This window comes from Malus domestica, chromosome 12, assembly GCF_042453785.1.
Source record: "Malus domestica chromosome 12, GDT2T_hap1".
Taxonomy (NCBI): domain Eukaryota; kingdom Viridiplantae; phylum Streptophyta; class Magnoliopsida; order Rosales; family Rosaceae; genus Malus; species Malus domestica.
The window spans coordinates 18,041,566-18,053,543 of NC_091672.1; the positions used below are offsets into that span (position 1 = coordinate 18,041,566).

The 11,978-nt window shown below is 39.7% G+C and overlaps 1 protein-coding gene across 1 annotated transcript; it reads left to right on the plus strand.

Moving 5' to 3' along the window:
- Positions 1-9,936: 9,936 nt before the first annotated feature.
- On the plus strand, positions 9,937-11,036 carry LOC103403553 (aquaporin PIP2-1-like). The gene is made up of 3 exons (XM_008342431.3): positions 9,937-10,248; positions 10,326-10,466; positions 10,687-11,036. Exons 1-3 carry the CDS (start codon positions 9,937-9,939, stop codon positions 10,804-10,806), a joined length of 573 nt encoding a protein of 190 aa, XP_008340653.3. The 3' UTR covers positions 10,807-11,036.
- Positions 11,037-11,978: the final 942 nt, after the last annotated feature.

The window sequence follows — 11,978 nt, forward strand, 5'->3', positions numbered from 1 at the left end:
GCGAAAATGACAAACAACTTACCCTCAACTTAGATCTAGTCGAGGAACACAGAAACCAGGCTCACTTGAGGAATGTCGCCTACAAGCAGCGCATCTCTAACTACTATGACTCAAAGGTCAAACCTCGTTCTTTCAAAGTGGGGGATTGGGTATTGAAGAAAAGATTACTCTACGATAGAGTTCCGAGTGAAGGAACACTTAGTCCAAACTGGGATGGACCGTTTGAAGTTGTTGGCATCAGTCACCCTGGCTCCTACAAGCTTAGAAGCTCCGATGGCAAGACCCTTGGCCATCCATGGAACGCTGATCACTTGAAGTACCATTACAAGTAAACTCACATTGTACAAGTGTTAAGCTTTAGCCGTTCGACATCCTATGTAACGAAGACTATTTGGCATGAATTCAATAAAGATGTGATTTAGACAACTCGGTCCTAATCCTCTTACATTCCTAGCAATGAAACACTCGGGTTCAAAACTTCAACATGAATGCTTCCAACATGAAACAAAGTCTAAGTATATGTCAACAAGACTATACAAATAAACGAAGAGCTTCACAGTATATTCGTTCAATCATACATTCCAACACATTCATACATAAGCCAACTGTGTTTCGAAAGGGTTCAACATACTTTGTGTCATTCGACCCTTACTACAATGTGCCTTGACACCTTGCCTTTATTCTCACCGACCAGGTGATGAAATGTGAAGAAGGAACCCATCTTCATGCCAACAACCAGGTGATGAAATGTACAACCTGTACTCTTCTTCATGCCACCAACTAGGTGATGAAATGTACAACGTACTCTAATATCATTTGGCAACTTGCCATTCATGCCATCAACCAGGTGAAGAAGGAACTCATCATCGTGTCACCAACCAGGTGAAGAAATGTGATGAAAGGTGATGAAGGAACTCACTTTCGTACCACCAACCAAGTAATGAAAGCAACTCACCATTCATCCCACTTACCAGAAGACGAGTGGTACAACTTGTACATGTGAACTCCTAGCATTCACAAATAATAAAAAATCCTCAAGCTTGACAACTCAACTAGGGGGACACTTATGCCCAACAAGAGTTATAATCACCAACAAAGTCTTATTGCAAGCCAACAACAACTTCAGTGCATGGCATATGAAGATCAAGTTATTCAGCCCTCTTGCATCTGCTTCAGACATTTCTCCTCTGTAACAATGCAAACACTACAACTCGTAGAAAGCTTCACACACTCTTGATCAAGATAGTGTGAAGCAAAACCAATTTATGGTGCCAACAAGAGCTTCATCAATGGAGGGCAACCACAATTCTCAAAAGCTTCACACACTCTTGATCATGACAATGTGAAGCAAAACCAATTTATGGTGCCAACAAGAGCTTTATCAAAGGAGTTCAACCACAATTCTCAAAAGCTTTACACATTCTTGATCAAGACAGTGTGAAACAAAACCAATTTATGGTGCCAAAAAGAGCTTCATCAATGAAGGGCAACCACAATTCTCAAAAGCTTCACACACTCTTGATCAAGACAATGTGAAGCAAAACCAATTTATGGTGCCAATAAGAGCTTCATCAATGAAGGGCAACCACAATTCTCAAAAGCTTCATACACTCTTAATCAAGACAGTTTGAAGCAAAAACAATTTATGGTGCCAACAAAAGCTTCATCAAAGGAGTTCAACCACAATTCTCAAAAGCTTCACACACTCTTAATCAAGACAGTGTGAAGCAAAACCAATTTATGGTACCAACAAGAGCTTCATCAATGGAGAGTAACCACAATTCTCAAAAGCTTCACACATTCTTGATCAAGACAGTGTGAAGCAAAACCAATTTATGGTGCCAACAAGAGCTTCATCAATGGAGGGCAACCATAATTCTCAAAAGCGTCACATACTCTTGATCAAGATAGTGTGAAGCAAAACCAATTTATGGTGCCAATAAGAGCTTCATCAAAGGAGTTCAACCACAATCCTCAAAAGCTTCACACACTCTTGATCAAGACAGTGTGAAGTAAAACCAATTTATGGTGCCAACAAAAGCTTCATCAATGAAGGGCAACTATAACTCGTAGAAAAAAAAGCTTCACACACTCTTGATTAGGACTGTTCGAAGCAAATTCAATTTATATGGTTCATCCAAACCTTCGACTACTATAAGGTGTGGCTTGCATCATAATCTCTTGCTCAACAGTGTAGAAGCAAAATTTGTATATGTTGTCTCTCCCACATTTTCAAATTTCTAGTTCCCCCCCCCCCGAAAAAAAAGGAAATTGGGAAATTCAACAAATTTCTAGTTTTCCAAAAAAAAAAAAAAAAAAAAAAAAGGGAAATTCAACAAAGCTTCATCAATGGAGGACAACTACAAATTCTCAAAAGCTTCACACAATCTTGATCAAGATAGTGTGAAGCAAAATCAATTCGTGGTACCCAACAAAGCTTCACCATAAAAGCTTCACCAACAAAAGTTTCATCAATGGAGGACAACTACAAATTCTCAAAAGCTTCACACTATCTTGATCAAGATAGTGTGAAGGAAAATCAATTCATGTTACCCAACAAAAGCTTCAACTCCTACAAAGCTTCAACACAAAAGCTTCACCCACAATAGTTTCACCAATAAAAACTTCACCCATAAAAGCTTCACCCACCACAAAAGTTTCATCTACAAATGCTTCACCCATAAAAGCTTCACTAACAAAAGCTTCACCCATAAAAGCTTCATCCACCACAAAAGCTTCACCTACAAAAGCTTCACTTACAAAAGCTTCACCCACCACAAAAGCTTCACCTACAAAAGCTTCACTTACAAAAGCTTCACCCACCACAAAAGCTTCATCTACAAATGCTTCACCCATCAAAGCTTCACCAACAAAAGTTTCACCCATAAAAGCTTCATCCACCACAAAAGCTTCACCTACAAAAGCTTCACCCACCACAAAAGCTTCACCCATAAAAGCTTCACCAACAAAAGCTTCACTCATAAAAGCTTCATCCATCACAAAAGCTTCACTTACAAAAGATTCACCCACCACAAAAGCTTCACCCATAAAAGCTTCACCAACATCAAGATAATGTGAAGCTTTTGTGGTGGGTGAAACTTTTGTTGGTGAAGCTTTTGTGGTGGGTGAATTTTTTGTTGGTGAAACTTTTGTGGGTGAAGCTTCACCGACAAAAGCTTCACCCACCACAAAAGCTTCACCTATAAAAGCTTCACCAACAAAAGTTTCACCCACCACAAAAGCTTCATCTACAAAAGCTTCACCTATAAAGCTTCAACACAAAAGCTTCACCTACAAAAGCTTCACACTATCTTGATCAAGATAGTGTGAAGCAAAATCAATTCATGGTACCCAAGAAAGTTTCAACCTCAAAGCTTCACCTACAAAGCTTCAACACCAAAGCTTTACCTACAAAGCTTAAAAAAAAAATATATTTTTTCAGAAATTCGAAAATTAAAAAATTCGAAAATTCGAAAATTCGAAAAAAAAAATTCAAAAAACAAAAATTGCCTAGGCCTCATCTTTTTTGGGCCTAACAACTTTCATAACAAATATATATGAATGAGGAGTTTTAGGCTACCACTTAGAAAGGAAATGCCTCATTCGTCAACTCCCTCGACCGGAGACTTGGGGGACTCCTACCATGTGCTATTGCACCTTGATACTCGGAAGTCTCACAACCACTCAGTGACTTGGATTTTCAAGTCTCCAACTGAGAAGTTTTCCTCACTCGGGAAATTAAGGGAGCACTACCTCAACATACATGCTTCACTCTTAAAGTTTCAACATACAAGCTTCAACAAAAGAAAAAAATTTAAAGAACTTAGTGAAGAAGGCCTTGGTGTATTTAACACAATATGTTGAAATGAAGCAAAGCTTGTTTATTGATATCTCTGATAAGTTACAAATATGTACATATACATGAATCAAACTAAACAAACAAGATGGAGCGTTCTCAAAGGTTGCTCAGGAGAAGTCTCAGCAGTCGGCAGAGCCCTAGAAAGAGGAGGCACCGAAGGGTGATTATTCGGAGCCTCAGGACTAGGCAGAACCCCAGAAGGAGGAGGCACCGAAGGTTGATCATTTGGAGCTTCATTAAGCGATACAGCCCCAGAAGACGAAGGCAATAAATGCCTTTGGAACAAACCCACAAACCTTTGATGATCAAGTAAAATTTGACCATCAGATTCCTGCAGCTGGTCGAGCTTCCTCTTCATGTTTGTGGCATAGTCATGTGCGAGCCTGTGCAACTGTTTATTCTCATGCTTGAGTCATCAGATCTCATCTTTGAGACTTATCACTTCAGCTGCCAATGATTCAACTTGGTGGGTTCGAGTAAATAGGCGTTGGGCCATATTAGACACAGAACCTGCACACTAAACACTGAGAGCCAGATAATCCTTAACAGCCAACTCATCAGATCGTTTGGAAAGTAGTTTGTTATCTTTGGGAGTGAGAAGGCTCCTGGCCACCACCGCAACGGTCATATCATTCTTCATCACAGAGTCCTCAACGGTAAGAGGACCATAAGGGGATAAGAAGGATGGGCGCCATATGTTGTCTTGAGAAGGCATGACTGCCTCTTCACCAAAGTTCAAGTCAAAACGACAGTCGGATGAGCCAGACATTCTCAGAAATGATGAAGGAGAAATGAGATGCAATAAATCTCTGAAGTACAAAAATAAGGGGAAATGTTTTGCAAGCAATAACTCTTTGAACGTAGTTCTTGCACACAATTGGTGCCCCTATAAAAGAAAGGGCAACAGGGCCATTGGTTCAAAAATCGAAGAGGCACCACTCTCCGGATTTCGAGAAGCAGAATTTCCTGAGTAAAATATGTCGACAATCCCCACACGCAACATCAGCTTCTTGGGTACCACAGATAACTTTGCCAAAGATCTCTGACAAAGTTTAGACACATAAATTTTGAAGGTCCAGGTACCTTACCATTGCCCATAAGGGTAAAGAAACAGCAGCACTGCTTGATAACTGGAAAGTCCCTGTGTGTGTCAACCTCCGTGCTTCTTGGTAAGGCAGACTGGCAAAAATGCCCAACCATTACTTACATTTGAGAAAACACTCATTGCTTGCTCAAAAATCGAACAGGCACCGCTTTCCGAATCTCGAGAGCCAGACTCCAAACAGGATTACTTGCTCAAAAATAGAAGAGGCACTGCCCTCCAATCTCGAGAGCCATACTCCCAACAGGATTACTTTCTCAAAAATCGAAAAGGCACCGCTATTCGAATCTCAAGAGCCAAACTCCCAATATTATTGCTTTCTTAAAAATCAAAGAGGCACCGTTCTCCGAATCTGGAGAGCCAGATCCCCAACAGGATTTCTTGTTCGAAAACCGAAGAGGCACGCTCTCCAAACTTCGAGAGCCATATTTCCTAGGATAAAGCTTGTCTGCAATCTTCACACACAACATCAGCTTTGTAGATACCACATACCACTTTTTCAAAGTGCTCTGACAAAGTTAAAACACGTGAAGCTTGCAGCTCTCACTACATTACTATGACCAAGAAGGGTACATGAATATCATTACTACTTGTTGTTGGGGAAACTTCTATATATGTCTACCTCTAACCTCAACGGACAGGCAGACCTGCAAAAAAGCTCAACCATTCCTCATATCTGAGAGGGCACTCCCAACGAAGCCTTTTAAAATACTCAGCTTCCTTTTTTCCCGATAATACCTCTGCAAACAAGCCACACCAAAGCAAGAGTATCTCATATCATTAGGGTTAAAAGCAAGAGTATCCCATATCATGCTTTTTCCCTGTCTTTTCCTTTGGCCTTGTTCTTACCTGCAAGACAATGAGAAAAAGAGCAATCAGTCAGCATTTGGAATCAAGCTTCCAGTCAGGAACTGACTACCTGGAACTTCTTGCCTGAGTACTTACCTGGCATTGCTCTCAAGTACTCATCTTCAACATCTTATACTTCCAGAAAAGATACTACACATGCTTGAGGAACAGATAGGGCAAGTGAGAAGGATACAAGGAAGCATGTGGAGACAAGCGCAACAGAACATGTGCCGATTCATCTATTACTTTGTCAACAGCAAAAGTATCTCATATCATCAAGGTCAAACACACTCTTGATTTGATGGACTTGTTTTGACCCTCAAATTCTTGAGTTGGCCTTATACTCTGGAGGAAACCAGAAAACCCTACAGCCCAGTTCAAGAATAAGCTTGTGGAAAGTTACTTCTTCAAAAGCAAAAGTATCTTATATCATCACTTCTCCATTTTCTTCTCTTTATCTTTTCTGCTGCCTGTAAGATAGGGAGAATGAGAACAATCAGCTGGAACTCGAAATCAAACTTCTGATTTGGGACTGATTACTAGGAGCTCTGATTGCTTACCTTGTTTGTCACCTTTTTTCGGCAGATCTCCTAGCTTGGTGACTTAGGGGACTCCTACTACATTGTTTGTATCGCGCTTAACCAAGCCTGAAACTACAAGTAAGCTTCAAGTGAAATTGATACATTACCTTGTGCATCTCCACCGGTTAAAGATACCACCTCTGGATGGAGGAAAAGTAGTTCTAGAGAAGATGCCACATCTACCTGTGAGATAGATAAGGCTAGTGAAAACGATACCACACTTCGGTACTTAGAAGTTTCGTGATTACTCAACGACTTGGATCTTGCAAGTCCCCAACTGAGGAGCTTCCCTCACTCGGGAACTTAGGGGATCACTGTTTGTACCATACTTGACCAATTCTGAAACTACTGAGCACGAGTCAACGTTATACCGTCAAAGACCCACAAGAGTTTCCCTTTAACCAGGAGGCTAATCACATCGCAACACATGTCGACATTAGAAGCCAATTAAAACACGACACGTGTCAATGTCAAAACAAAGCTAGAAACTCTCTTCTATAAAAGGAGATAATTCTCCCACAATATTTCCTAATGTCATTTGTACTAAATCATTCACTAGTGCTCACTAAATGAGAGCTTGAACCTATGTACTTATGTAAACCCTTCACAATTAATGAGAACTCATCTACTCCATGGACGTAGCCAATCTGGGTGAAACACGTACATCTTGTGTTTGCTTCCCTGTCCCTATCCATTTACATACTTATCCACACTAGTGACCAGAGCAATCTTGCGAAGGTCACAAACTTAACACTTTCTGTTGTACCAAAAACCTCACTGATTTTGTGCATCAACACATTTAAGGAACGTGTTCAGAGTATACAACTAACTAGAACACTAAAGGAAATAATATAAAATTGAATGAAATAAAGGATGGATCCTACACCGAGAGGACTCGAAGATGCTGATGCGGAAATGCCTGAACGCCGGGATTGTATGCCTTGATTCTAAGTCTTGAAGGGGGCACAAAACAAACGTGAGTGGTCCAATTTGATATAATAATAATAATAATAATAATAATAATAATAATAATAATAAAAAAAAAACAGTTATCAACATACTAACCCCCAGGTTTTATGAAAACACATATATCATGGTAAACATAGGTTTTTCGAAACCTAGCATGTCATGCAATGTCTTAAATCATAACTTATATATATAATAATCACTAGTGAATTGTTCGATAACCCTCAGGCCCCATGCCGGCTCCCCGTCCTTATGCTAATAGCCAGAGGAAACACACTCCAGGCCCTATGCCAACACCAAATCGTCGCCCGAAATGAACCGGAATCTATCCTTACATCCCGTAGCGGAAAAGACCACTAGGTAAGTACAAAACCATTGAACATATATATATTGAAAAACAACTTCATAGTATAAAGTCATCCATCATCTATACTATAAAGAGGTGTTCGAAACATGTTCTAAATATCAAATCGTCATCCATTAGATATTCTATAAGAACACGGGTTATAGGAAAAATAGTAGTAATTTAATCTAGCCTCAATAAGCATGTTATCTCAAAGCGTTTCATAGAACATAATCATTAAATCATGCTTTTCATGTATGCATTTCTACTATCAAAACATGCATGTTTAGAAGTGTCCACTCATAGATATTTAGCCGCCGAAAAGCCACGTAAACTAGCGAAGACGGAAACGCCACAATAATTGCCCCTAAGCACATAAAAGGTCCAATTAATAAAAATCTATTATAACAATTGAATTTGGGAAAACGGACGTTGGAAACAAATTTAGGACGTCGAATTAACCTAAGAAGGGTCCTGATTAAATTTCGTAGAAGTCGATAGAAGTCAACAGGGGAATATTCTGCCGGATTGGACTTGGGTCTTAAGGGTGTTGGGTTAAGCCTAGGGGTTTTGGGGTTTAGAGGGCACATGCCTAAGGCCCAATGGAACATGGCCCGAAGGCCTTGGGGTTTTTTAAAAAAAAAAAAAATTTAATAAACAAAAATAATTAAAAAGGTTGGGGTTGGGCTTAGGGCCCCCAACAGCAACAGCCCAAATGCCTTAAGCCTAAGGGTTTTTGGGTTCTTGAGAGGACGGGCCTATGACCCTAAATAAAACGGCCCAAAGGCTTTTTTATTAAACTAAATAAGGTTAAAACAAAATAAATAAATAAATAAAAGAAATGGGTTTGGGTTGGGCTCGGTAGGAAAGGCCCAAAAGGCCTATGTTTGATGGGTCGCCGGACCCAAGGAAGAAGAAGGCCAGAATTTGGCCGGAAAGTTCCTTAACTTTAAATATTCATAACTTTGTCAAAAATGAAATCGAGTGATTCAAAAACAAAAGTTGTAGTTCTCGAAGAGATGAAGAGAATGGTACCTTGCATGACGTCTAACTCGTAGTAGTTTGACAAGAAAATGCCTCAAAAGCCTTGGAGGTCGCCGAAAACTGGGAAAGATTCAAATGGATATAACGTCTTCAATACTTAACGAAATTGGGTGATTTAAAAAGGAAAGTTGTAGTACTCATGGAGGCGAAGAGATTGATACCTTGCATGCGCGCCAAATCTCTATGGTTTGGCTGGAAATTGGCTCGAACGTGAGGGTTCCTCGTTGGAATCTGGGAAAGCCTTCCCGAAAAGTTTCTGCGATGACTCAACATCCACCACACACAAACATGGTCAAAGAACGAACTACAAGGATGGAAGGAAGAGTTTTTGGAGTGTTACCGAGGCTTACCAGCCGTCGGCAATATGAGGGACTCGCCGGAGTTCCTCTGTGCTCCACAGACGAACTAAGAGAGGGAAAAAGAGATAGCTAACGCGGTAGTGATGGTGATGATGTCGTCGTTGATGAGGTGGGTGTGGACAGGTGTGTGTGGGTTGGTCCTCGGGGGAGAAAGGGTTAAGAGAGTTGTCGACATGGAGAGATAAGGGAGAGTGAGGGGGAAGAAAGAACTGAGAGAGATGGAGAGGGAGCTTGGGAGACAGGGGACAAATATCAGGGGTGGGCCCTTTGGGCACACCATTTAAGACCCAAAAACCATTTTTTATAAACTTTTTAAGGGATATATGAAATTACATTTTAATTCAGGGATGGGTTGTAACAGCATCTCTGGTGGATTTCATCTCAATCTTAAATAAATATTCTCTCTTTCTCTACCCCATTAATAATTTTCATGAATTAAGTAAAACTTATTTAATGAGTCATTTTTTGGTCTAACTAGAACATCGCGTACATGTACTGCTAACGCGGTGTTGGCAATCCTCTTTAAGTTGTCCCCATAATGTTATCATTAGATAGATTAGTAATACCATGCCACTTACACACAAAAATTTTAATTTTGAATTTCTAACGTTAGTCACATGCTAACATAGTGCTACCAATCCACTTAAATGTAAGTTCCTGAGTTTAGTCTAAGTAGTACGGAATGATATAGATAATGAACTATAATCAGGTTTTAAATAATTAAAGAGCACCAATCACACATTATTTGTTATAATTTAAATGAATTAGTAACACCAGATCCATTACTCGCAAAAACATCTCCCAAGTTATCATCCAACTTATGGTTTACTAAGATGTGCATTGTTATATGTAGGGGGCATATAAACCCTGCAATCACATTCGGGCTGTTTTTGGTAAGGAGAGTATCACTGGTGAGAGCCATATTGTACATGGCGGCTCAGTCGTTTGGAGCCATATATGGTGTTGGGCTAGTGAAAGCTTTCCACAGTTCTTACTATACCAAGTATGGCGGAGCCAATGAGCTTGCCGATGGCTACAACATAGGCACTGGATTGGGTACTGAGATTCTTGGCACCTTTGTTCTTGTCTACACTGTCTTCTCTGCCACTGATCCCAAGAGAAATGCAAGAGACTCCCATGTCCCAGTAAGTATAAATTAATTTTGCTGCTATTAATTTCTAACTACTGACTCTAATGATTTGTTTATGTTGATTAATTAAAGGTATTGGCACCCCTGCCAATTGGGTTTGCTGTGTTTATTGTTCACCTTGCCACAATCCCAATCACTGGCACTGGCATCAACCCAGCTAGAAGTCTTGGAGCTGCAGTGATCTACAACAATGACAAGGCTTGGAATGACCAAGTATGCCTTTCACCTTACTCTCTTAGTTACTAACTTTTAATAAAAAATAAAATTTACGGACGTTAAATAGACAATAAACCATGTATATAACTCAATTTAATACTCTTTATTGTCGTCTACTTTTTTATTTAATTTTATTTTTGATTAAAAGTTAATAACCAGTTCTAATTCTTCGTATTTTTTCTAATTATTTACTTATGTTTGTTGTTTAATTATTCAGTGGATCTTCTGGGTTGGACCATTTATTGGAGCTGCCATTGCTGCCTTATATCACCAATACATCTGGAGAGCAGGAGCTGTTAAAGCTCTGGGTTCTTTCAGGAGCTCCCCCAACATATGATTTTTAAGAGATTTATTGTGTTTTCTCAATGTTTTGAGAAACTTTGCATTTCTGGAAGCATGGAATTTGTATATTATTACTATTGTATAGGTGTTGAGGGTGTCAATATTAAGTTACCTTCTGTCTGTGTACAAAAGGCACTTCTTTTAAATGTGCCTTAATGTTTGCATTCTGCTATTTTTTTTCCCTCTTTCCTTTTATAACATGATTTCATCTATTTGTATGTGTCATCAATATGTTTAATTAGTGATGAATTTTCAGCAAATGCATTGTGTTACTGAGTTGGCGCTTCCATAGGTAAACTTCAATAGTACAGCAAAGACGTCTACATGATAAACAAAAGCAGAACATCCAATCAATTCTTGACAATTACAAATATTCTAATTCAGATTTCACGTCATTCCAACTTCTCCTTAATTCAATTCCTCCTTATTTCAATTCATCTCATTTTAATTACGGATCAGTTAACTAGTCATGAGTGCAAAGTTATATTAGGGGCCTTCATAGTTCTTAGTGGGAATCTTCTTTCTAAAAAGTAACTGTGATAATTGTTGGGTATCCTTCCACTTTGCAAATGGGTAATTGTGACAACCCGTCCCGAAGATATGTATTATTTTATTATCAAGGACGTGAATTTACTATTTTACCCCCGGTTATGAGCGTTGTGGTGTGTTATGTATGTAAGTGTTGAAATGGATGGAAAGGAAAGAAAATAAAAAGAAGAAGGGAGGTCACATGTGTGTGCGTGTGCGTGGCTGGTAGAAGAAAAATAAGAAGAGATTGGGCAAAGCTGCCCAACCAGAGGAAGAGAGCAGGAGCTGAGGGGGAGAAAGGAGAGAGAGCTGGCAAATTAGGAGAAGAGAGAAGGAGAGGATGGCCAACCAGAAAAGGGGAAGGAGGGATAAGAGGGAAAAGGAAAATGAGGGGAACCCTGGGATCTTTTTCTTGATTCGTGCGACTCGGTCGAGCTCCAAGGCCGAATTCACCTATTTCCCGGCCACTTTCTGATGAATTGTCTCGAACCATGACCTAGAAACAACTTCCTAGCCTTCCCTCTTCCATTCCCACTCAAAATTAGAAGGAATTTGGTGGTAATTTATTCAAAAACCGAAAGTGGGTGCCGTGAAGAAAATTGCTCTAAATCCACCACTTGTGAAACGTTTTCCTTCAAT

Excerpts from the sequence above, each read along its gene's own strand:
- LOC103403553 (XM_008342431.3), top strand. The coding sequence starts at position 9,937 with ATGTGCATTGTTATATGTAGGGGGCATATAAACCCTGCAATCACATTC. Across the intron at positions 10,249-10,325 it reads CAAGAGACTCCCATGTCCCA|GTATTGGCACCCCTGCCAAT; the intron begins GTAAGTATAAAT and ends GATTAATTAAAG. Across the intron at positions 10,467-10,686 it reads ACAAGGCTTGGAATGACCAA|TGGATCTTCTGGGTTGGACC; the intron begins GTATGCCTTTCA and ends TTAATTATTCAG.